The sequence below is a fragment of the Nymphalis io genome, chromosome 28 (assembly GCF_905147045.1).
Source record: "Nymphalis io chromosome 28, ilAglIoxx1.1, whole genome shotgun sequence".
In the NCBI taxonomy this organism is placed as follows: Eukaryota; Metazoa; Arthropoda; class Insecta; order Lepidoptera; family Nymphalidae; genus Nymphalis; species Nymphalis io.
The window spans coordinates 4,145,489-4,171,354 of NC_065915.1; the positions used below are offsets into that span (position 1 = coordinate 4,145,489).

The 25,866-nt window shown below is 33.0% G+C and overlaps 1 protein-coding gene and 1 non-coding gene across 2 annotated transcripts; both read right to left on the bottom strand.

Annotated features, from left to right (window-relative positions):
- Positions 1-247: 247 nt before the first annotated feature.
- On the bottom strand, positions 248-25,866 carry LOC126779016 (uncharacterized). The gene is made up of 10 exons (XM_050502766.1): positions 25,855-25,866; positions 25,400-25,420; positions 7,503-7,632; positions 7,065-7,169; positions 6,413-6,548; positions 5,498-5,577; positions 4,658-4,867; positions 3,986-4,199; positions 3,103-3,188; positions 248-664 (listed from the first exon to the last, which is right to left on the bottom strand). The coding sequence occupies exons 1-10, from the start codon at positions 25,864-25,866 to the stop codon at positions 471-473; spliced, it is 1,188 nt and encodes a 395-aa protein (XP_050358723.1). The 3' UTR covers positions 248-470.
- Positions 15,675-15,867, bottom strand: LOC126779313 (U2 spliceosomal RNA). Its single transcript, XR_007670289.1, has one exon. It is a non-coding gene; the product is annotated as a U2 spliceosomal RNA (small nuclear RNA).

Consider the following 25,866-nt stretch of genomic DNA (forward strand, 5'->3'; position numbering starts at 1 on the left):
ATTCACAGGCTGTTACGGTTACGGTAACTTACAAGCATATACATGATAATGATAGTAATGGGGTTGATACCGGTAATGTCATTTTATACTCCAGTATATTGGTTCAGTGCTTAATATGTAATCGAAATGAAACAATATAAAAAAATCGCTGCAGTTAGAAAAAAAACCCCTTCAAATTTTGATACAGGCCCATCAAGGACAACGTCCCTGTACAAAATATAAAAAAAGCTAGAGGTAATAAAAAAAATGTTTTGTACAATGCTATACAGCCATTATATCCACTTTTATTTTAATTTAAATGTTTCACATTCAAAACACCACTTTAAAATAAAGCCAAAAATTGCCAATAATTTCACACCTTACTCCTGTAAAAACAATCGTGGTAATATTTTGTTTAAATCGGACTTTATTCCATAAAGTTTGCGTTAACAAATTAATCACATATTATATTAATATTATATGTATATATATTAGCAGTTTCTCCAGTTTTGTGTGTAGCATGTCAATTTTGTCACATCTGTGGATTCCGTTCCGAGTTGCCTTCCATCGGAGTCAACACAACGACACTTTCCCCTGTGACACTGGACCGGTCGGAAGTTGCCGTTTTTGCAGCACCGTGGCGGTTCATTTGATGACGCCATTACATTCGCTGTCTGTGCACATTCTGAAATTGTTATAATAGAAATATTGTATATTATGATAAAAAGTAATGTAATATTGGTAGTGAAAGCATCTGTTTAGATTTAAGTTAAATATTTTGGCCGGGGATTCCCACATATCTGGAATCCGCTATTGTATTGCCTATTCCAACTACAAGAGGATTAAAAAGAAATAAATTACTTGGACATAGAATTGATGCTATGTAATTGGTCTAGATCTTGAATAGCAATTATTTTTTAAAGATTATGAACGGTGTTTTTTTTTAATATTTAATGAGCTTGGTCACACAAATGACTATGACGCTCTATATGTCTTCCTTAACCAGAAAACTGGGCTTGAGACATGATGATTTGGATGATCTTACTCTCAAACCCAGTCTTACAAGTTTATAAAGACAAACCCCGATGACAAGCTTATAAAGACAGACCCTGGCACCTGCGGACAAAGAAAATGCCAGGACGCAGTTTAATCTCCCGATTTCTTTAATAACACCATGAGACATAAATATTTCATTACGTAATGGTTCGTTCCGGATAAATTCCATTAGAATATGATATACATCTTCAATCTTATCACATTCCTCACAATTAGGGGAATTAGTCTTGTTCATTATATAAGCAAACTTGTTCAGTGGAATGTATCCGAAACGTATTCTCAAAGCTATTACTATATCTAAGCTATTGTTGACCCAAGGAGAACTCATCGGTTCCAGCTGAATAGTCTTGTACCAAATACCCTTCATGGTGGACCTTTCATTGAAATAAGTTTTCCATAATTCCAAACTACGATTCTTAGAAATAAATAAACATCGCTATAGAATGATATTGTTTTTACTATTAAGCACATGCATGTTTTGCAAGCTCATCTACTAAATCGTTCTCCCTTATGCCACTATGAGACGGGATCCATTTTAGAAATAGACATTTGAGTGAGGCGTTTAGTTCGTTTAGTTCCAAAACTAACTTTATCATTTCATAAGCTACGAGGATTCCTCGAAAATTCAAGTTACACCGAGCTAAATGTTGCAAAGCACTTTTATCGTCTGTAAATAAGACAAATTTATTCCCATTAAAAGACTTAATATAAGACAGAGCCTAAGCTATCGCTATTAATTCTATATGCATTGTATACAATGTACAATTAATTTCAAATTTACTTTTGATAAAGCTACCTATAATATGCATAGCTTGATTTTGAGTCCAGAGAAGTTTTTTTAGATTTGACTGAGAACTGTCTCCATAACGACTACGGACCATTGAAATATACATCCTACGTAGGTGCTTGGGATGAATTCCCCAACCTAAGCCAGCCAAAACTTTAATCTCGCTAACATGTTTAACCCATCTAAGAGACCGATCTAGCCATATCCATAAATATTTAACGTGTTCCACTGGGTCCAAAATTATATTATTAACGCTCAACTATATCTCTAAAAGGACGTTTTTTAAATAGACAAACCATTACTTATGGTTGAGGACAGATTCAAACAAATATCGGATAAAAGTTTACAAAATAAATCTAAGCCAGACCGTAGTTCATTCGCAGATTGTAATATATCATTACAAGAAGTAAATAAAACAAAATCGTCAGTGTATTGCATAATCATTACCGATTCGATCTGTTTGCAAATGTCAACAGAAGCTACATTAAACAGAAGTGGATACAGAGAATCACCTTAAGCAAGGCCACGACTGCAAGTCCTAACAATGAAATTATTGCCTACATTAATATAAATATGTATTTCTATAAGAAAGTTCCAAATGTACGAACATAACTTTGTACCGAACTCCATACGATCCATTTTCTTCGTAAAACACAATAGGTCAACATTATTGTAGGCGTTATCAATGTCTACAAAGCATCCGTTAATCTTAACCGATGATCGTGGGTTCAAACCCGGGCAAGCACCACTGAATTTTCATGTGCTTAATTTGTGTTTATAATTCATCTCATGCTTAACGGTGAAGGAAAACATCGTGAGGAAACCTGCATGTGTCTAATTCCATTGAAATTCTGCCACATGTGTATTCTACCAACCCGCATTGGAGCACCGTGGTGGAATAAGCTTCTCCTCAAAAGGGAGAGGAGGCCTTAGCCCAGCAGTGGGACATTAACAGGCTGTTACTGTTACAAAGCATCCTATAGTTGAAAAACCTTTTAAAAATCCGATTTGAATTAGAGAAACTAAGCGACTAATTATCTAGGCATGATCTAGACTTTCTGAAATCAAAGATATTGATGGACGGTGTTGTTAAACAGAAAAGTGTTGTATAAAAAATAAATATATATTAACCAAAAACTGTTTTAGTTCATAATATAGCAGAGCTATAAGAAAATGAGATTGAATTGTAAATCTAAAGTTTGTTTATATCTCTTTTGATTGTAATAAAAATGTTGCGTTGTGTTTTATAAAGATTTTCATACTAAGCATTATATACATACTGCAGTCCATATTGGTAAACTCAGGTGTGTTCGGTGCAGCCGAGTAATCCCCTAATTGTTCTCCTCGCTCGTTCACGCAAATTCTTCTATAAAAAGATAGAAAGTTATTCAATTAACTACTGATAAGACTTGCTGTAAGGTTATTTGGATCACACTGGATATTTACTGGTAGTAGGGCTTTGTGCAAGCTCGTCTGTGTAGGTACTACCCACTCATCAGATTATACCGCAAAACAGCAGTACTTGGTATTGTAGTGTTCCGGTTTGAAGGGTGAGTGAGTCAGTGTAATTACAGGCACAAGGGACATAACATCTTAGTTCCCAAGGTTCGTGGCGCATTGGTGAAGTAAGCGATGGTTAACATTTCTTACAATGCCAATGTCTATGGGCGTTGGTGACCACTTACCATTAGGTGACCATATGCTCGTCCGCCTACCTATTCTATGTAAAAAAAACACATTTGCGTATTGCTGTTACGATTTGAGAGGTGAGTGAATTAATGTAAGTGACATTACATCTTGGATACCATGATCAAAAGATGTCATGTGCACATTTGGTAGATCATAAGAAAACCTCAATAAGATTTCAAGATATTCGTTTCTATAATAAGATTCCATAGTCATATTTATCTTTGCCCTTTAATAAATTTGAATCGAATCTCAAAAAATCTTGTATAAATAAGGCATCTCCCTTAACACAATTATATAAATGATAAATAAGCGTGATGTTAGTATTTACTGATTACTTTACCTTTGATATGACCTTACCTTTAAACTCTTGCGAACATTGGATCCAAGACAATGTATCTCTAGTGCCTCTAATACTACTGGAATACTTACCCTTATCACCTGAATACAGCCCTTCCATTGGAAACGTGTACTTACGATCCATTCGAGTTCACAGTAATTCTGCCAAAAGTTCCATCTGGTAGACAACTAATGGAACCGAAAGTAGAAAAATATTCAACATCAAATCCTTCTTCAATGCTTCGAGCAATTAAGTCTTTTCTTTCTTGAACACTTTCGAAACAAGGCGTTGTATACTTGTACGGCGGCTTACTGTCTTCTGTCTTTGGGAATAAGTCTAATTTTTCGTCATCTGGAAATATCAATCACGCAGCATCTTGTTGTATCTTTTTAATAATAGTTAGGCAGTTTAGTCGGCTCCATAATGTTAGGGTTAGGTTTTAATGGAGGTAGGGCTTTGTGCAAGCTCGTCTGGGTAGGTATCACACACTCATCAGATATTCTACCGCAAAACAGCAATACTTGGTATTGTTGGGTTCCGGTTTAAGGAGTAAGTAAGCCAGTGTAATTACAGGAACATAATATCTTAGTTCCTAAGGTTGGTGGCGCATTGGTGATGTAAGCGATAGCTACCATTTCTTACAATGCCAATGTTCATGGGCGTCGGTGACCACTTTCCATCAAGTGGCCCATATGCTCGCCCACCTACCTATTCTATATAAAAATTATGAAAATTATGACGCGAAGCGAGTAAAGTGCTATTACTACATAATTCATTTATTCAATTAATTTAATTAAAAAGAATCTTACAGCATGGCAATTCAGATATGTGGGTAGTTGTCAGATTCACTCTCTGATCCCCTCTCCTCTCACCGGTCACTCTGTTTACACAATAACACGTATCGCCAAGACACTGCACCGGGTTGAAATTCCCATCGGACGTACATCTCATACCGAATACCGGGTAGCGTAAACCTTTCGCTATTAGTGTCTGGACTTTGTGAGCCATACGAGAACAGCCTAAAAAATATATTTTATATATTTTCATGTAAATGTACGTGTCAAGTAAATGAATCATGTTTAATATAAAACATAATTAAAATAGAAAGTTTAAATTAAAATGCATTCATTTGACGGTAGGGCTTTGTGCAAGTCCGTTTTGGTACACACTAGCCACTCGTTAGATATTTTACCATGAAACAGCAATACTTACAATTATTGTGTTTCAGTTTAAAGGGTGAGTGAGCCAGTGTAACGGGCACAAGGGCCTAAGTTTTTAGTTTCCAAGGTTGGTGGCGCATTGGTGAAGTAAAGGTGATGAGTGTTTCTTGTCGGTGGTGACCACTTACCATTAGGTGGCCAATTTGGCCGTCAGATTATGATTAAAAAAAAACATTATTTTATCGCTAGTCATATCTAATATAATTTTATCATAACAATTCAATTGAATTATAATAAAACCATAAAAGGGGGAAGTACCGTAAACTTATTACATATTTTTGATCAATGAATCATAAGATGAATCAAAGTGTTTTATTTGTCTATGTAAAATATTTCTATGGAAACTTAATGGGCTTATGATTTTTTATGTGATGTATTTATTGGACAATTATGTGACTTTGTGTTTCCTTAATAAATAAATAAACTTACGACAAGGCATATTCACAAACACGCCAGTATCAACGACCTCCCCGAACAATCGTTCCCTATCATCTGATTGGCAGTAACAACTGAAAATAAATGTATTTATTCAATAATAGTTGAATAGATATCATTTGCTGAACAGCAAAAAGGCAATTAACGAATGTAAAAAAATATATATTTGAAAATAGAATTCTTATTTATTCTACAGTTAATAAATAAAAAGAAAGATTCAAAAATGTTTCCAAGGTTACTTTAAGTAGCGTTGTACGTCGTTATATAAGTTAGTAATTATAATCTGCCATAAGTTAATCTTGCAACGAAAAGTCGTAGCTCGTATATAGAAAACTATACTGTTAAATATTTCCGAACGCAACTGCAGAATATATAGCGCGAAATATAAATTGTGTATGGTACAACACTTTCTATTTTATTATTATATTCTACGCCAATAAAGCAGAGATGGCCCAGTGCTAAGAACGCGTGAAACTTAACCGGTGATCGTGGGTTCAAACCCGGGCAAACACCACTGAATTTTAATGAGCTTAATTTGTGATTATAATTCATCTCGTGCTTGACGGAGAAGGAAAAAATCGTGAGGAAACCTGCATGTATCTTATTTCACTGAAAATCTGCCACATGTGTATTCAATCAACCCGCATTGGAGCAGCGCGGTGGAATAAGCTCTAAACCTTCTCCTTAAAAAGGGAGAGGAGGCCTTAGCCCAGCAGTGGGACATTCACAGGCTGGTTATGTTACATTCTGCGCCACGAGTGTAGCGGATGCATAATTTTAGTAGAAGATATTTATATCACAGATTATACTTAAATATCTTCGTATTTAAAAAAAAAAATTTTAAACTAAAAATACAAAACATATAACACATATAATTAATAAAAAATATAAATTAATCATTTAATTTACGTTTGAGAAGGAACGCAATGGAACGGGGCGAAATTCCCTTTCTCGTCGCAACTTGGACGGTTCTCGAAGGAACCTGTTTCACCTCTAGCGTGACGGGCATCGTAGTCATCTTGTGCATCGTGACATTTTGTTTTCACTGAAAAAAAAAGAAATTTTGAACTCAAGAAATCAGTTTACCGGTAGCTTTGGGCGATACTGAGCCTAATGTTTTATGGACATATTCGATCCTGTGCTCGGTGGTATTAACTGAGTAAGAATTGGTAATATTTTTACGGCGCTACATTATTTAAGTGATATAGGCTTCACTGATGAATCCTGGAAAACTGGCCTCGTGATCGTAAGTGGTTACCAAAGCCCATAGTCCTTGGCACTGTTAAAGTATTAGCCATTTCTTTCATCATGAATGCGCCAACAAATTTGGGAACTAAGATATCTTATGTCCCTTGTGATTGTAGTTAAGCAAGGTCTGGGTGACCCTTATTCCGTTATTGCTGTTTGGTAGAATATATTATGAGTAGGTGGTACCTACTCAGAGCCTATACGAAGCCCTACCACCAAGTTATAATTGAGTATTGTCACTGCACAATTTGTTTGTGATGTTGAAATACAAGCACGCAAATACGCGTTATAATAAAATTGCTAAATATCTTACTCCTAACACATGTACGTGTGGAGTTATCACAAGTTAAGCCATCGCCACACCTGCCAACTGTAATACCACTGCCAGGCCCACCCAAACTGCAGGGCTGACCCAATTCTGAAATCCACAACATACACTTAAATAACAATATAAAAACAATTAAATTATAGTAAAAATGTAAATTAAGTAAACTAATTAATTACGAAAGACATAATTAAACCAACGAAACAAATGGTGAAAACCATTGGAATATGTAGAAGAATCGACCCAATCAAATTAACGTGATTATTTTTATAAAATAGAATAATTGCATAACTTTTATAGGTTCATAATTGTTTTTTTAATGTTCTGTATTTTTTATAGCAATGTTATTTTTACATAGAAATAATAATGGTAAAAAATCAACTTTATGTTAATTTATAATAAAGAATATGTTTATAAAACACATACTATACAACGGTAAACAGTACGGGCAGCAATTACATGTTGTGGGTGATGGCAGCTTTAGTCCCGAATGAGTTGCATTATTAATCGCACACTCTGGTGCAGGTGCTGAACACGGGTTATCACCAACAAAAGACTGAAAAAACCAATAATCATTTGTTTCTAGTATGAAACTTACAAAAACAATTTATTTTTTCTTTTACTAACCACAATGTGACACGTGTAGATGCGCCATTATTTTAGTTATTTCATTGTCTATTGTAATTGGGTTTTGATCCAGAAATAGTTTCATAATTACGTGGTACACTTAAGATAGTGCAAATAATTATGACAAATCTTTTTTTTTATATCAAATTAAAAAAAAAGTGTTGTAAATTAATACGTATTAAAGATAATAACACATTCGTAATTAGGTATAACAAAGACACAAATTAATTGTGACATATGAAAACTAAATAAGTAGGTAACATTGTTAATCATATTTTTTTTTATAATTTAGAAGGAAAGAAAAGAATAAAATAAGCATAGGAAAACCAACGATTTGCACCTTAAAGTAAATACATAAGAAAAGAGTTAAAACAACTTATAAGTCTGTAATCATTTGTGTGTATTATTCATTACTTACTTTACAAAATCCTTCTTCACATAAGATATCACAATTTACGTATAAAGAACAAAACATGAAACAAGTAAACAATAATACAGTTTTCGCGGCCATTTTGTCCGCAACAATAATTGCACTGATTTCAATTTACTGATATATTATCTATAATAATTATTATTATCGGATAGATTATCTCTACAATCTATTAATATGCTTATATCGAAATTGTTGGAATACTCAATACGTAATTTTATCAAATAACTATGCATTATAATCTACTAAAGATATTGGCGGGAATTTAAAAAAAAACGGCTCATATAGATAATAAAGTAAAAATTATGTTTATTTTTTTTATACAATTAAAATAAACATAGCTTCGATGGCATTGCTATCATTGTAGCAGGCCAAAAAACTGAGAGGGTGCGCAAGTACAAATATCTGGGGACATGGCATAATGACACCTGGAGCTGTGAACAGGAGGTAAAGACTCGCATCGAAATAGCTCGAAGTGCCTTTTGCACGTTGAAAAAAGTACTCTGCAATCGCAGACTTAAGATCCCTGTGCGCATACGACTCCTACATTGTTACATCTGGCCTATACTTCTTTACGGATGCGAGGCGTGGACAATTAAAGAAGACCTCAAAAAACGTATAGAAGCTTTCGAGATGTGGGCATATAGACGTATATTAGCCATTAGTTGGACTCAAAAGGTCTCGAACGTGGAAGTTCTGCGACGCGTCAACCAAAAACGGCAACTTTTGGAGACTGTCAAGAAGAGAAAAGTTGCATATCTCGGACACGTGCTTAGGTATGAAAGATATGAACCTTTGCAACTGATTATGATGGGAAAAGTTGCCGGAAGGAGAGCTGTTGGGCGCAGAAAAAAGTCTTGGCTGTGCAACATCCGTGAATGGACGGGAATCGCGAGTGCTGCCGAACTCTTTCGTCTCGCGAAGAACAAGAAGGAGTATTTAAAGCTGACTGCCAACCTTCGCTAGTCGGAGTGGCACTCGAAGAAGAAGAATACAATTAAAATAGCGAAGGTCTTTGTCTTTTATCCAAATAATATCTCTTTACTGTTTGCAAAAAAAAAAATGTGCTTTAATAGTTCTTATAATACAAATCACATTAAGCTTGAACTTGAACTGACTTGTAAATTGTATGTATAACCCACGATATTCGGTTGAAATTCAAGTATTTTATTCACAAGACCCTGTTATTTCTTCTGGTATGTATGTATATTTTTTATGCCTCGTTGGTCTAGTTGTAAGGCCGCAGACCCAGAGGTCCCGGGTTCAATTACCAGCTCGGGCCAATAAAAAGTTATTGGATTTTTTTGTCAAAATATTCTTAGTAGCAGCCCGGAGTCTAGAAGTTGGAAGTGTCTTCTGAGGCACGAAAGTGTTCCCGTGAAAGGTTTTTACGTTTTACATATTAAAGAAAAAACGCTACCTACAAATAAAATTAAAATAAAATTAACGGAGAGCAAGGATGGTAGCACTGGTGGTAGGGCTTTGTGCAAGCTCGTCTGGGTAGGTACCACCCACTCATCAGATGTTCTACCGCAAAACAGCAATACTTGATATTGTTGTGTTCCGGTTTGAAGGGTAAGTGAGCCAGTGTAATTACAGTCACAAGGGACATAAAATCTTAGTTCCCAAGGTTGGTGGCGCATTGGCTATAAGCGATGGTTGACATTTCTTACAATGCCAATGTCTAAGGGCGTTTGGTGACCACTTACCATCAGGTGGCCCATATGCTCGTCCATCTTCCTATTTTATAAAAAAAAAAAAAGGAAAATATTTTACAATAATACGAATAGAAGCGATCTATGACATCGTTTTTGAGGCTTAAATAAAAAAAAAAAAAAAACCAAAAACAAAAATATTCATTATTAGTATGTATTTTATTATACGTGACATTGGCAGAATATTTTGCGCCTCAAATAGCGTAGATACACGCCAGAAAAGGGAAATAAAAATTAGTATTTTATATCGTCTAAAATATTTATTAACACTAATGAACTAAATGTAATGTACTGTATAAAGCTTCACTCTTAAAAGTCCGCGTTCAAATAAGTTACAGGAACTTATTTGAACGCGGATAGGTTTAAAAAAATCGAAAATCATAGACACGATCCCGAATTTTGTGGTATGCTAAATTGACTTTATTATTATAACAATTAAAGATACACGCTTTGATCGGTACTCGACAATTCACAAACAATATACGTATAGTGCCATTGCACTGCTGTTTGATAAAATAAAAAAATCGACCTCTATATCCATAATCATGTCCTCTACGAAAAAACGGCACGTCCGGTGCCTTTATTATAACGGACGATTTTTTAATATTATAACTAAATGACACTTGTTATCATGTTTGTCAAAACATACAAATATAACGCTAAGTAAATAAGTCAATCATGTACAGGTTACTTGACAGTATCGCTATAAGATTACAACTGCGTATAAGGACATTTTTTAGTCAACATATATATTGTGACGTCATACTACGATGGGAATAAATAAATGGTTTTTAGAGAATAGTCTGACAAGAGTGACACAATAAATCTTGCAGTGGGATGAAAGTAATAAAGCATTTTCTAGCGTTTTAAAATAAAAAACTTGTTGGATTCCACGTAAATACATTAATTTGATATGAAAATAGTCATTTGCAATCAAAAGGCCATCATTATTAGTTGTAGTCAGCGAATCCTTAAAAAAAAACTATATCCATATGTACTGAAAGAAATTTTAGTTTCAGAAAATAAATGCGCATAAATTTATTGTTGCGTTTTTTATTTGTTTATATATATTAATACTTAACTGGCGTTGGTAGGCGGATGAGCACCTGATGGTAAGTGGTCACCAACGCCCATAGATATTGGCATTGTAAGAAATGATATACATATATCATTATGATATTATTCGATTATAAGTGAAATATAAAGCATAGGTACCTAATATATAAAATATTTAATAAAACATTGACATCAAAAATTGTATTAAGTACGTTTTACAGTTTATAAGATACATAATATTAAATGATATAATTTTATTTAATAAATTAATTAACTTCATAAAAAATTACATAATTTAAATAACCTTTTAATACACGTATTAAACTGGAACGATTGCCAAGATTTTATGTATCTTTTTTTTTTATAGTATAGGTAGGCGGACGAGCATATGGGCCACCTGATGGTAAGTGGTCACCAACGTATATAGACATTGGCATTGTAAGAAATGTTAACCATCTCTTACTTCACCAATGCGTCACCAACCTTAGGAACTAAGATGTTATGTCCCTTGTGCCTGTAATTACACTGGCTCACTCACCCTTCACAACATTAAAATAAACATACAATAAAACATGTAGTTTTCTTAAATCTTTATATTTTTTTCACTTACCTATTTTTACTTCACTGCTGTACCATCATATCAGTCTTATCAATGCCTCTTATCACTGATAAGGTGTTAATCTATTTATACTAAGTTAGGTAACTGTTTGTGGAAGATTTCTGAGATGGCTTACTGATGAAGTAATGAAATACCAATATTTTTTTTTTTAAAGGATTTTATTTTATTTTAATTTGTAATTCGTCTCGTGCCTGACGTTGAAGGAAAACATCGTTGGGAAACCTGCATGTGTCTAATTTCCCTGAAATATTGCCACATTTGTATTCCAAATACTCTTCTTTTTAAGAAGAGGCCTAAGCCCAGCAGTGGGATACTCACAGGTTTACTTTACATTACATTATACTATCGATGCCCTTTTTTCAGGAATAAATGATATTCATATTTATCCAATGAAGCGTATTCCTTATATATTAGGAGTGACGACGACAATAGCCAAAGGGGTCATGAAACGATCCTGCGACTTTTAAATAACTAAGCAGTCTGTAAACCACTGTTTTATTGACGCTTCAAAAATACAAATACTTTTAATTATTTAATATTATTTTTTATTGAAGAGTCATTAATTTAATATTCTGCTATCCTCAGTAGAACCTGGAGTTTCGAAGTTTGCAGTGTTTTTTAATCCCGTGCCTTGAAAAGCACGTAAAGCCGTTGGTCATGTATCGGTCTTGACGAATTTAAGAAATGAATTTATGAATTATGACAGTGAGGGATAGAGAAGGACATAGACCGCACCTGTGTATGCACAAACACAGGTACAATCACTACGAAACAGTTGTAGTGTTTCCATTACTTTCATTAAACTAATTAGTGATATCAATGTTAACGATATCACGGCGATACTACAATATTTATGAAACATTTATTTGAATTCGGAATTCTTATCATTCAATCAATCATCCATAATATTTTTATTTAAATATTGTACTTCAAGTACGTTCGAATCGTCAAGCGTTACCAGCGGTTATCACCAACAAACCTTTTTAGAAATGCTGGACGATTAACATTAAAACGGCTCAAATGCCACATTTTAGTTATGTTCATATTGTTATATAATAATAACAATAATATCCTGAGACATTATTCACATCTATGGAAACCAGACAACTGATATACTACATATTCACTTTATTTATTTACTTCTTTTGTAAATACATATTTATATAGATAATTATATATATGGTTATATCTAAATAAAATACATTAGACATTTTAACATTTGCCACTAAATAAATTTAAAAATTAAAAATCATCAATAGACATAGTCTATGTCAATATAATTATACAGATGATAAAAATCGGGAATTTATTATTAGTTCATTATTAAAAAACAAAAAAAAAAAAAAAAGAAATATTATTAAAGAGTAACTACTCAGTTTCTTCCAGTTTGATCTGGACAGCATTTATATTCCGAACCGATCGTAGTATGACAATTCAAAAGTACTTGAAGTGAATTTATATAAAGTTATATATTTAATATATAGAATTATTTAAATATAAGTTCTTAAAAGTATTTTAGTAGGTCCTTAATCAAAATAGCTACTGTACTCATGAACACAGGTTGGTAAAAAGAAAGGTTTAAACAGCATTTCCCTGATGAATCGCAATTCCGGTTATTTAAACGAACAATAACTCGGACTGGGTTCTGTCGCCAGGCTGTCACCGAATGGCTCCTGTCACCAGTAGGGGCAATAAGAAGATAAACATTTAATATAAAACCTCCTTACGAATAATGTCGCAAAGTTGTTAGTTTATATTAAACAAAACCTATTTTCAACACATTATCTAGATAAGAATTAGACAATAGTATGATAGACGCTATCTTTTACATGTGAATGATCAAACATATCTTTATAATTATTCAAATATACCATTGATATGAAGGCTTAAAATATTTAATCAGGTGCTATTTATATATCGAGTTATACCATAAAGTTAAAAATTATTTCTTCATATTACTAGTTGTTGGAAGTATAAAGTTTTAATTACAAATAATATGATGATAACAAACTGTTTTTATATTAACTGTATACAAATGTAAAAAAAAGGATTATTTTTTTAATACTCTGCAGGTTGTGTCTTAGACAAATTCTTTGTTCGTTGTTATATTTGTGTTGTAAAATCATTTATTAATTATTTTTATACGAATCATCATTATTATTATTAAATAACACATTACTCACTTTGCATTAGCTTTTGTAAAAATTGTGTTTTAATTTATCACTTTATTTTGTTGCCTTGAATATATGTAAGATTATGTGAATAAGTTAAAAAAAAATATGTCTATGGTTACGATGTTCAGATGCAAGATAAGATTCTAATTCCAAATTCAATTTATGCATCTGTGTACGTTTGCAACCAATAAATGGGTTATGTAGTAATTATGGGTTCGTACGAATTCGCATCTCGAATTTTGGGTCAATAAGGGTTGTTTTTTATAAGGGTTTTCAAATGACACCCCTCTCAACGCACTATTTTTTTATAGTGAGTTTGAAATTACGTGCCACGTGTTACATCCAACATTTGCATATTTGATTTCATACAATCAATTGGAAGAAGAATGTACATAAAATCAGGGCTTCATATTTGAATTACTTGTAATTAAAATACATGTTTGAAAAAAACAATTTGAAGTTATGTTTTTACTTACATCTTAAAATGTAATTTGTAATAATTCGTATTACTACCATCTCTGCGATGTTTGAAAATTAATATATGAAATGGCTTCAAAGACTTTACAGTTTTATAATTTTCCATAGACAATTAAAGGTCAATTCACGAAAGTTACATAATTATATTTTTAAGTGTGTATATTAATGTCTTTCTTAGAGAATGGCATTACGACATTTCTAATCACACTATATTTTTGTATATTTAAAATAAAAATGTTTAAAAAACTGCATTTTGCAAAAACTTTTATTAAAAATATAACACCTCGTCTACTCTACTGGTGACAGGAGTTGTTTTCGCCCAGAGTACCGGAATTTCGATTCAAAGGGGAAATAGTAACAAATAGGTTACAGGCAGGGCGTAGCTTGCCCTTAATGGACACTGTATCAAAATTTGGCGGGGGGCTTTCTTTCTTTATTCTTCGTCACCGCGGCGAAGTCCTATTGGAAGGTAATTTTTTCACAAAGAAACAAAAATCCGCCTTTTTTGTAGAATTAAGGTTCAATTTTTATTTATAATCGTCAGACATCGGAATACATATGATATAATTTGTATGCTGTTTTTTTTAAATTCTATTACATAATATGAAACACTGAACCAATTTACCAATGAAGTAGAAAATGACATTACCATATAAAATCATCATCATCTATGTGCTCATAAGTATATAAGTATATTTATGTTGTAACATAATGAACACAAAGTAAAAACTCTATTATACGTCAATGAGTCCCTCAAATTTGACAATACTCGAGCCAATGGAACCTCGACGCTCGTGCTACGTGTTAATGCTCAGCCAACTAACGGTAACGGATTTATCTCTTTCCGCCATCATTGATTTGCCACTCGAAAGAGGAAGACAGTTATTTATATCACCCCTTAAGCAACATTTACTGGTAAATCTAACACTTAATACATATGCAATATATTTCAAGTAATTCTACTAAAAATATTTTATCAAATTATATCACGTAAAAATGACACAATTTTAAGTAAATAATAGATTACATATCATACGCTGAATTGTTGCTTGTAAAAAATTAAAATTAGTCTAGTGGCTGGTTTATCAGGATGTAAATTGTGATGTCCTGGGTTGAAGGCACAAGGATCATAATATCTTAGTTCACAAGATTGGTGGCCGCATTGGTGATGTAAGGAATAGTCCATATTTCTAACGGTCAATGTCTACGGGCGGTGATGACCACTTACTATTAGGATTGAGGTGGCCCATCTGACAGTCCACCTATATATAGTATAAAAGAGTCTATTTTTAAGCGAGTGAAATTGAGAAGCTCAGCCTCTTACATAATAATATTATATACTGAAACCTCAACTCGCCACACCTCGTGGTAACAGTTGTATGTATAATGTATATGGTAGTTTGTTGATTGTTCAGTGAGTCACAATATGAAACAATCTTCTGAACATTTAGTTTCTTATATATTACATCATTTAGCAAGTCGCAGGTCGTATAATGAGTGTTTGTGTGGGCCGGTCCCGGCGGCACTGCAATGCCGGGTCGACCCGTGACGGGAGTGGAGCGAGCCCCGAACATCCCGTCGTGATACAAAAATCAGTTTAATATACTGGTCCCGCTGTGCGGGAACTTTCAGATATTAAGCTGAAAAGAACAGATACTACACTTTGATCTTAGCCAAAAGGCCGAGAAGCGATGCCGAAGGAAAGCGATCCCGCGAACCTGATTCACCGACAGAAAATCCAGCCAGCGCGATGCAGAATTCGCTACGAAATGTGAAGCGCCATCTATGGAACGTCGTGAACATTGTGTGACGTGAGCGTAAGGCGACCTAAAATATTGGGCGTCGGTAACTAGATAAACAATTATAATTGAAACTAAATTTAAAAAAAAATTAAAAAGTTTTAGACTCAAAAAAGGTGTATTATATATGTTGCTATTTTTTAGTTGATATTAATTAAATTGATTATTTCGTTTTCATTTAAATAAAAGCGCAATGCTTCGATTATGAGACACCTGAATAGGTAGGTAGTGAGAAAATATAAAGTTACTTGGTTGTAGAGCTTTGTGCAAGCCCGTCTCGATAGGTACCACCCACTCATATTATATTCTATGGCCAAACATAAATATATAGCATGTTGGTGTTTCGGTTTAAAGGGCGAGACAGACAAGAGTTATATTCCTAGGTATATACATCAAGAGGTATATACATTAGTGTTTAAAATAAAAAATGTTGTATACAATTATGTATTAATTTATTTTAGAAATCGGTTAGGAAGATATTGTATACACAATTTCATACGCAACATTGTTTCTTTCAGTGCACAGCGCAAGACGATAAACACAAAAAGCGCATGAAATTTAATTGGTGCTTGCCCGGGTTTGAATCCGCAATCATCGGTTAAGTGTCGCGTATTCTAACCACTACCGAAGGGAATAATTCTAAGACCAAGATAAAAAGCTATAGGTATACAATAAAAAGATATTTGATTAACAATTAGATGTTACAATTTGTTGATTTATTTGTTGAACAAAACAAATCTTCTTGATTTCTTGAATCTTGCAAATTTGATGTATGTTGACCCGGCATCCGTTCATAAAGAGAGCAACTCCATGACAGTGTTTAGTATCAATACTGTCGACGGATAGCTCTCTTCATTAACAGATTATAGGTGCTTCTTACGTTGTCTTCTTAAGCTGGACATAACGGTTTCTTAAATAATATATATTTATATAATATTTCATTTGCCTTTGAACGAAACATATATTTAACCCGTGGATGTCGTATTGTGGCTGGTTTGTATTTAATGATGCTACAATGATACATAAACATATTTTAAAAATTACATCACAAAAATTTGTAAGCATTTACCTCCAATTTCTGAATCTGAAATCTGAAAGGTCATTGGTCGGTAACAGCTGATGATGCAACAGTCGAGCAATTAGCGTTCACTTATTGGTTAGATCAGTCAATCTAACTGAGCTAATCAGTTCAAAAATTGGTGGTTTAAGTACTAAGCTGTATTGTCCCCATTAAATAATGTACGCAAAATATCACTTCAATCGGTTAAACGGAACTGTTTGCTTGGTGTCAGTTTCTTACATATTCGATAGTGAGAACGTTAACTGCGGCGACGACTTCGTCTGCGACATTAATGAAAACAGCGCCATCTAGTGACAATAATCAGAATTCCATACAAATCGAAGTTAACGTCAAAGCTATCGAATGTAAAAAAACTCGCACTAGGCTCAGTGGCTTAAAATTGTTGCCTAATTTGATCTCTATAGAGTTACAGTTACATAAAAGTTTATAATAAAACATGTTTTATCTATTTTTCACTTAAATAATTTTGAATAACATATTTTTTTACATATAAATAACAATAAACTATTAATATTAAAAGTTAAGACAAGTGTGTCTTCGATCATATTACAGGAATTTAACAAATTTTAATTGAAACTTAACAGAACACAAAATTAAATAAATAAAACAGACAACATACAGATGTGATGAACAATGATTTATATTAGACTTAAATAAAACGTTGCCTTTCGTAGTTTTCATATTTTGCAATGATTTAAAATGAAAGGACAATTCTCTATAAACTTCATTTTTAACGGCTCTATTAATATTAATGGACGAACGTAAGTTATTTTTCATAACAACTGTACGGTTTGAGCTAGAAGCTTTGAGGTTTATAAGTATTATTGCAATTTGTTTACCTTGGAATGATGATTTGTGTACAAGAAATCTGTGTTATATCTATGAAAGAACTCGAAAACCACAAGCAGATGATCGTGACATCCTAGAAAGTTATATACGACATTTATTGATAACTTAATATATAAAAAATATATTGAATTGATTTTATTAAAATAATTGTTAATTTGTTAATTGTTTTTTTAATTGCAGTTTATTTTAAGAAGTATTACCGAATGGTAGGTTCGATAATGGAAAGCGCTGTTTTTTTTTTTAATTTGACGTAGAGGTTGTCTGAGGTCGAAAACTGTCAAATGATAATGACATTGTAATATTATATAATAATTAATTCTACCCTGAATTTACCGCCAACCTTGGGATTTAACATGTGATACATGCGTACACATTTCAAATTTTGAATTTTCTCATAAGCTTTTTTGTCAATATATTGCACCATTACGATAACATTCAAATGTAAATTTAAAAAAAATCCGCTTTACCGTTAAAGCGGGTTTTTATATTTTTTCTACAATTATCCAAATCTATGCAGAACAAAATCGGTCAATGTCAGTAATTCAAAGAGGTTAGGTTAGCAAAGTGAACAATTATCGAGAGACATCTAACTGTGTGCTGTGTGAACATGGATCTCACGAACGAACTAATTTGATTGACGGTGTTACACAAGGCGTCTGACCCGTTAACTCTTGTACGGTTTTTATATATATGCTCAAAATGTTAAGATCTCGTGTTGACATATGCAATGTGTAATATAGGACGGACTTGAAGTTGTTGAACTGTGGAATTTGGAATGATTTTTGGAACGTGTTAATTATTTTCTAATTGACGCGTTCCGGTTTCGATTTGTTTAAAGATTGTAAATTAATTATATGTTGTAATAGTTAATAATTTGTTATTAAAACATTGGAAAACATGTCTAATATTTAATAAAATGGAGCCAATGGTCCTGCGATTAGAAGACGTGAATCTCAAAAAGGTTTTTTTTTCTGTTCAGTACTGTCGCTTGGTATTATAATTTTGTACCTTTGCCTACTAAATTAAATACGTAATGTCAAGAAATAAAAGTATAAATCTAAATGAAAAAAAAAACGTCACATACGCTGCCAAACAAAAAAAAAATACATTCTTCAAGCCAACAATAGAAGACGTTTCAACGAAATTGGTTTAACGAATAATGTAATACAAATTCAAGTTGTGGCTTCTGTTATTACCATCATAAGTTAAATCATTACTTGCATACTAAATAAATGGGTCGCCTGTTGCATCACGGCTGTCCAAAGACAAATAGTTTTAGGAACAATAGAGTACAAAATACAAGCTAATTGCTATGAGACAATTCATGCGACGGTTTTCTAAGACATTTGCGTTTGAATAGAACTAAACTACGTATTTCCAGTTGTTATTTCATGCCGCTCTTCATATCCTTGAAATCATCACGATAACGCTTTGAGTGTACGTCTTATTTTGTTCAGCATTTTAATGAAAATTGTAACATTGATATTAATATACATAAAAAAAATGAATGAAATGAATTATAGTAATTTAATACGTAATAATATATTATATGATTTAAAATATAGTTTTAATTTTTGAAGCTACCAGTTTATCTTGCAAAAAAGCATGAGATGGTCCAATGATAAGAACGCGTGAATCTTAACCGATGATCGTGGGTTCAAACCCGGGCAAGCATGTGTCTAATTTCACTGAAATTCTGTCACATGTGTATTCCACCAACCCGCATTGGAGCAGCGTGGTGGAGCTCCAAGTCTTTCCTCAAAAAGGGAGAGAAGGCCTTAGCCCAGGACATTGACAGGCTGTTACTAACTACTAGCTTATCTTGAACAGAATTGCAATCTAAGATTTTACATATAGGTTAATGTTTAGGTTAATGCCCCGGGGGCCTTTTGTACTAATTTATAAAAATACGCTCCCGATTTATTCCTCACAGAAATAAGCCCCAGTTGCATCGTAACTGAAAACCAATTGTACCAATTTATAACGGTTACGATATTTTCCGATTCTATTCCGATCTAACTTCGACCGAACCGCAAATGGTTGTGTTAGTAGAATAATAATAATGTCCTCCAGACCGATAGGCCACGGCGGCCAATCTCAAGACATATTAGCCAACTACGCAAGAGATATTATAGTGCACAAGTGTGTGCGCAAACACAGGTGAACTCTCTATTCACTAACTCTCATAATCCGATGAGACGGCAATCCGACACGATCGAAAAGAGTTGAGGCGCAGGACCAACGGCTTTACGTGCTTTCCGAGGCACGGGATTGTACACACTTCCAACTTCCAGACTCCGGGCTGCTACTGAGAATTGTGTGACAGTAAAATCTAATAACTTTGGATTATTGGCCCGACCTGGGAATTGAAGCCAGGACCGCCGGGTCTGCAGCCTTATATCAAACCACTAGACCAACGAGGCAGTCAATTAGTAGAATAGGAAAACGGTAAAAAAGGCAGCAACGGGTCAATCTGCAGAACACCATAGGATAACCAGATGTTATGTTGTATTGTAGCAGATTGAACAGTGAGATGTCCAGTAACATTCTAAGATAAAAGATATCTGATACCTTTATTTTTTAAGGTAATTACTAAACTGTTTTCACGATTGAAACACATTGTAACATATTTTATGGGACACTAAGTCACGCACGAACATACATTTATTATCTTAGATGCAGAACACCGAAGCATAATTTTTCAAATAGATTTTGAAACAAAATATTGCTCCTACGACTCGATCGGAATGAGTTCAGGTGCAGGAGAGGGCTGCTACTGAGAATTTGTTCACAGAAAGCCTAATTAACACAGCCTAAACCTTTTTTAATTAACTCGGAGTATTAAACCCAATATATCGGTATATTCAACATTGCAATCGGAATCATCCTTTTCGGTCAATTAAGTGGGTTGTGTCTACCAAGGCGGTTTTGTACAAATTCTCCAACAAACGTTTAGTTGCGTTTAATGTTTATCTAAATAATATATTTTGTCTGCATCTACTTCGTTTTATGTTGAAAACCGACACGCTTTTGATGCGCGTACCCTTGAAATTTATTAATTATATATTTTAATGAATGTTGCACATCACTTTCTTACACATACCACGATTCAGCTACTGTAAAGTCCTACTTCGAATTCTGTAAGAACTAACTTGCGCGTAAAATGTTGCCAACCGACTTCTACTATTTTGATGCGTGTATTCTTGAAATGTTATGATCATTATGGTCAATATCGCATATCACTAACCGACATTTCACTACCGTTTTATCATCTTAGCAAATATTCAATAAGAATGACTAGATATAATTGGATATGCGATTCATTTCTAGAGCATCATTATAATAAATTATCCATTATTATTTTAAGAGGTCCCACCCACCAGCACGGAAATCTATGGTCAATCAGTGCAGGAGAGTGGCAGTTGGAATGAGATACTGATATACTGCTACATTGTCCATCTCTCTCAAACTTCTAAATATACTTGAAACAAACATAGCAAGTATGTATGTGTCTGTTACTCAAAAATATTTTTAGTCTATGGTCATATTGTTTGAAATATTCAAATAGTTATACTTTAACATGATCAGCTGAACGAACAGACCGTATATCAATCGTACAAGATTTATAATTATATGTCATATTTCAATGACTATAAGGTTTATTTTAGGACTATACCTTAATCACCTGTGTCAATAATCGGAACGGATTCGAGGACAAAAAAAACGAATATGAATCAGATATTTTTAAATCATACATACATTTGTAATGTATAAATAACTCAAATATAAAATTAGTCATCACGATTGCAATTCTAAGAAAAATATAAAACAAAAAAGTAGGTTCTTCTCAGATATGTGGTATGTTTTTAATTTTTAATTAAATGGCCCAAAGGCTGTGTCTAGCGGTGCAGAGGCAATAGTACCAGCGTCTTGTGTACTATGCCACAGGACAATCTTTTAGACGGTGTGTTTTTGCTATAAATATGTAATGTGCATTTTATTTTTTTATTTTAATTTTATATATTATAAAAATGTCTGTCCATAGTTTCCCATTAATAAAAAATACTAAAATTCGCTTAAAATGGGAAATAAAAAGAATTTTTTTAAATTAATTATTATTAGAAACATATTTTGTTAATATAATGAACGAAAATAACTGAAAATGTAGTCAAATAAATCTTTAGTTAGATTATTATTTTTCCGGGGTTGTACCAATTAATAACAGTTAAAAAATAATTAACAAGGTTTTCTGTCAAAAAATTCTTAACAACCTGGAGGCGCCAGTCCTGCGATGAAATTATGAAAATGAACTTGTGCCCTATAATATGTCATCATCATTACAGCCAGATATATACTACTTATTGTGTTACTGTTTGAAATGTTAGTGAGCCAGTGATATGGCAAACTAAAGCGTAAAGTTAAGCTTGCATAACATCAAGATCTCATAGTCGCCAGCGCATTTTCAATATAAGAAATGGTTTACATTTATTGCATTTCAATACATCTTAAGTAAAATTAATTTTACTAATTTAATCGTTTTTACAGTATTAGTGGCTAATTAGTTTAGTGCTATCATTATTCGCTAGCACTGTTTTAACCACTTCACATACTAGCAAAGTCTAACCTAAAACCGATTAACCCTCGGTGGGCGTAATATTGGGCGTCGCCCCATACGAGCCGATCTATTAGAAGGACACTTCTTCTGTACAATGATCAGGGAACACAAATGCCAACTGAAGAAATATACATAATTAATTATATATGTGATACGCCAAAACAGTGTTGTATGTTTCTGAATTATTTAATTATAAGAATTTTTTGAAAACGTTCTGTACATATTATATAAAGATTATTTTGAATATCGAATTCGGGTGACGTGTTTTTAAAAAAGGACTCAAACTCTTATAAAGTAATTTAAAAAGTAAGTTGGTTGCTAAATAACTACATTATGTTATAAATATGTGCCGTGCCTTCAGACGAGAACAGAAAAATACGAAACCTTGAAACCTAACAATACGTTTAAATAGACAAATGTATGTGCGAAATATGTATACAGAAACAATTATAACATATTCGCAAACCGGGGTTACGAAATATTTGCCGTAACCTAGTGAGGTTATAACTTGTACCAATGACGATTTCCATGACAATAAAATGTACAGAAGTAATATTACATGACCAACTGCAATACATATTTCCGTGTGCCGGTTTGATTGGTCTAGAGGCTCCGCCAGCCGAGCCAAAATTTATATAGTTTTAGTCTAATCGGGACTGAGTTCATAAGATGTGTTCCAAGGTTGGTGGCGCATTGGCCATGTAAGGAACAGTTAATATTTCTTACAGCGTCAATGTCTATGGGCGATAGTGACTTATCAGGTCATCATTTGTTTTAGACTTTACCCAAAATATAGCTTCGAGGCTCTTGAGTTTTTTAAAAGTTAAATTTGACATACATCTCGTACTACTTAGGTGATGAAGAAAAACATCGTTTGCTCAGCGTTTGCTCTTTAATACCCTACTATACGTACGTACCTAAAACATCGTTATGGTAATCAATCAGCAAGAAAGATTTTTACACATTTAAAAAAAAATTATAGATTAGGAAGGCAACGAGCATATGGGCCACCTGATGGTGAGTGGTCACGAACGCCCATAGACATTGGCATTGTAAGAAATGTTAACCATCGCTTAAATCACCAATACGCCACCAACCTTGGGAACTAAGATGTTATATCCCTTGTGCCTGTAATTACACTGGCTCACTCACCCTTCAAACCGGAACACAACAATACCAAGTACAGCTGTTTTGCGGTAGAATAGCTGATGAGTTGGTGGTACCTACCCAGACGAGCTTGCACAAAAATCTACCACTAGTAAAACAATACTGGGTTATTGTCTATGGTGGTTTCGAATCTCTTACCGCGATGTTTTCACGATATTCTATCTAGGAGTACGTCCTAAACTGTTATACTATAACTAATGTACAAATATCTATTAATCCTTTTCAATCAAACGTTCCATTTAATATCGAAAAATACGATTTATATTTCATGTCTAAATCGGTTATTGACATAAGCTGAAGTTTTCGTAAAAAAAAAAATCTAATCTACGATCGGAAATCCAAAGATATCTTGTTAAAAAAAATGTTACGTGAACCTGTCGATTGATTATTACTGGCACAGTTTTCAATTTTTTTTTTATTTTTTTATTTTGAATTAAATAAATTCTCCTGTAAAAACCCTGGACGATGACCGAGTTTCTTAGTAAATAATTCAATGTATTTAAAATTTTATTCTATACATAATAAATATTTTATCAATTTGATATTTATTAAAAAAAAGTATCTACTTTTTTTACCGTATGTATATATGCACAGCTTGTAGCTTGTATATACTGTATATCGCTTATCACTTCCAATCAATATTCTGAGGTTAAGAATTGTGATACAATTGAAGAATATAACTCCACGTGAGAAAAGTCAAAAAAATAGGCAATATTTGAAAATTCGTATTACGTATAGATAAAAAAAAAAATTACACTATTTTGAATAAAAATACTTGGTTGAGCTCACATCTCAAACCTTAGTTGTAAGAACTATCTCATAGTGTATATTATTATGCGACCAAATAAATACAATAGGGGCAAATTACAGATAAAAGGATCAATATCTTTTTTTTTTTTAATTTTAGTTTAAATTTAACGGCAAATGCTGCTTACATTCTTGCCACATACCACGCCGTCATAAATCGTCCGTGTCGTACATTTGTTATCTGTATATATTTAATTTAATTCTTGATTATAATTTATTCGTTACCTTAATATTTATACTGACTTATATCCTAACTGAACCGTGAAATATTAACCAGCCCTACTTCTGTTATCAGCGGTTTTACCGCACCGTAATCTTAGATAATATAAAATGTTTACTCGAGCAATATGGCCGTATTCTCAATATTTGTTCATTAATCTCGGGTGTAATTAGGTCTGCGTTAGATGATAAACTATGTTTGAAAAAGCTTTATTTTCGAAGGCTAGATTTAACATCGGAATTTGTGATAGTAATTTTTTGTTCATTTTTTTTGTACGTAGAACATTTTTAATCTTATTTGGTTATTTAAATTTTTAACGGTATAATTGTTATTTTAAATAAATTTTGGAGTAATTTAACGGTTAAATTTATATTCGCAATTTGAAAAACAACTTCAATACAAATAGTTTTATATAAATGCTTAAAACCTGTTTGAGTATTTTATATAAAAAGTTTTAATATAATTTTGTTTCTTTTTTAACCTTAACTAAAGTATTCATTTCGCAAAAAATACAATAATTTGTTATTCTATTTATGCTCGTCACGTTAATGGAAAATAATTAAAGTAGTTTTGTCGCCTACTCACTTATCTGTAATTGCTTTGAAGCGTACTTCAAATTAAAACCAAATAGAAATAATAAAAGAAAAAGTTTTTGTAAAAAAATGTAAATGTAAAATTTATTCTTACCGATACTAAGCACAGCCTCCTCTATGAATTCTCATATGGAAATGTTCAGCCATATTGGATCACATGTTTATCTCATTAGTTCATTACGATGTACAGCTTGCTCAGTCATGTGACCAATCAGAGAGCAGATAAACGAAATCTATCTATAACCATAGATAATTTATTGTCCAATCAGATAAAAGATACCTAGCGAAAATTTCCGATAAAACAATGTACGAATTCCCGCTGAAGTTTGACATTACACTAGTCAATTGAAACACTATTAATTTAAAAAAAAAAAAAAACTCGTTCGCTTTACGTTGAAATATTTTAAATATTTTAACATCCTTAATGAGTGATAATTATGTTAAAAAATTCAAACGATGGGTTCGTTCGTACCGTGTACGGTAAATTATAAAATGGCGGCAGCGCTTCCGAGTGTGGCGTTTTATACGAACATACCTGTTACGTCACACCTGTATGGACAT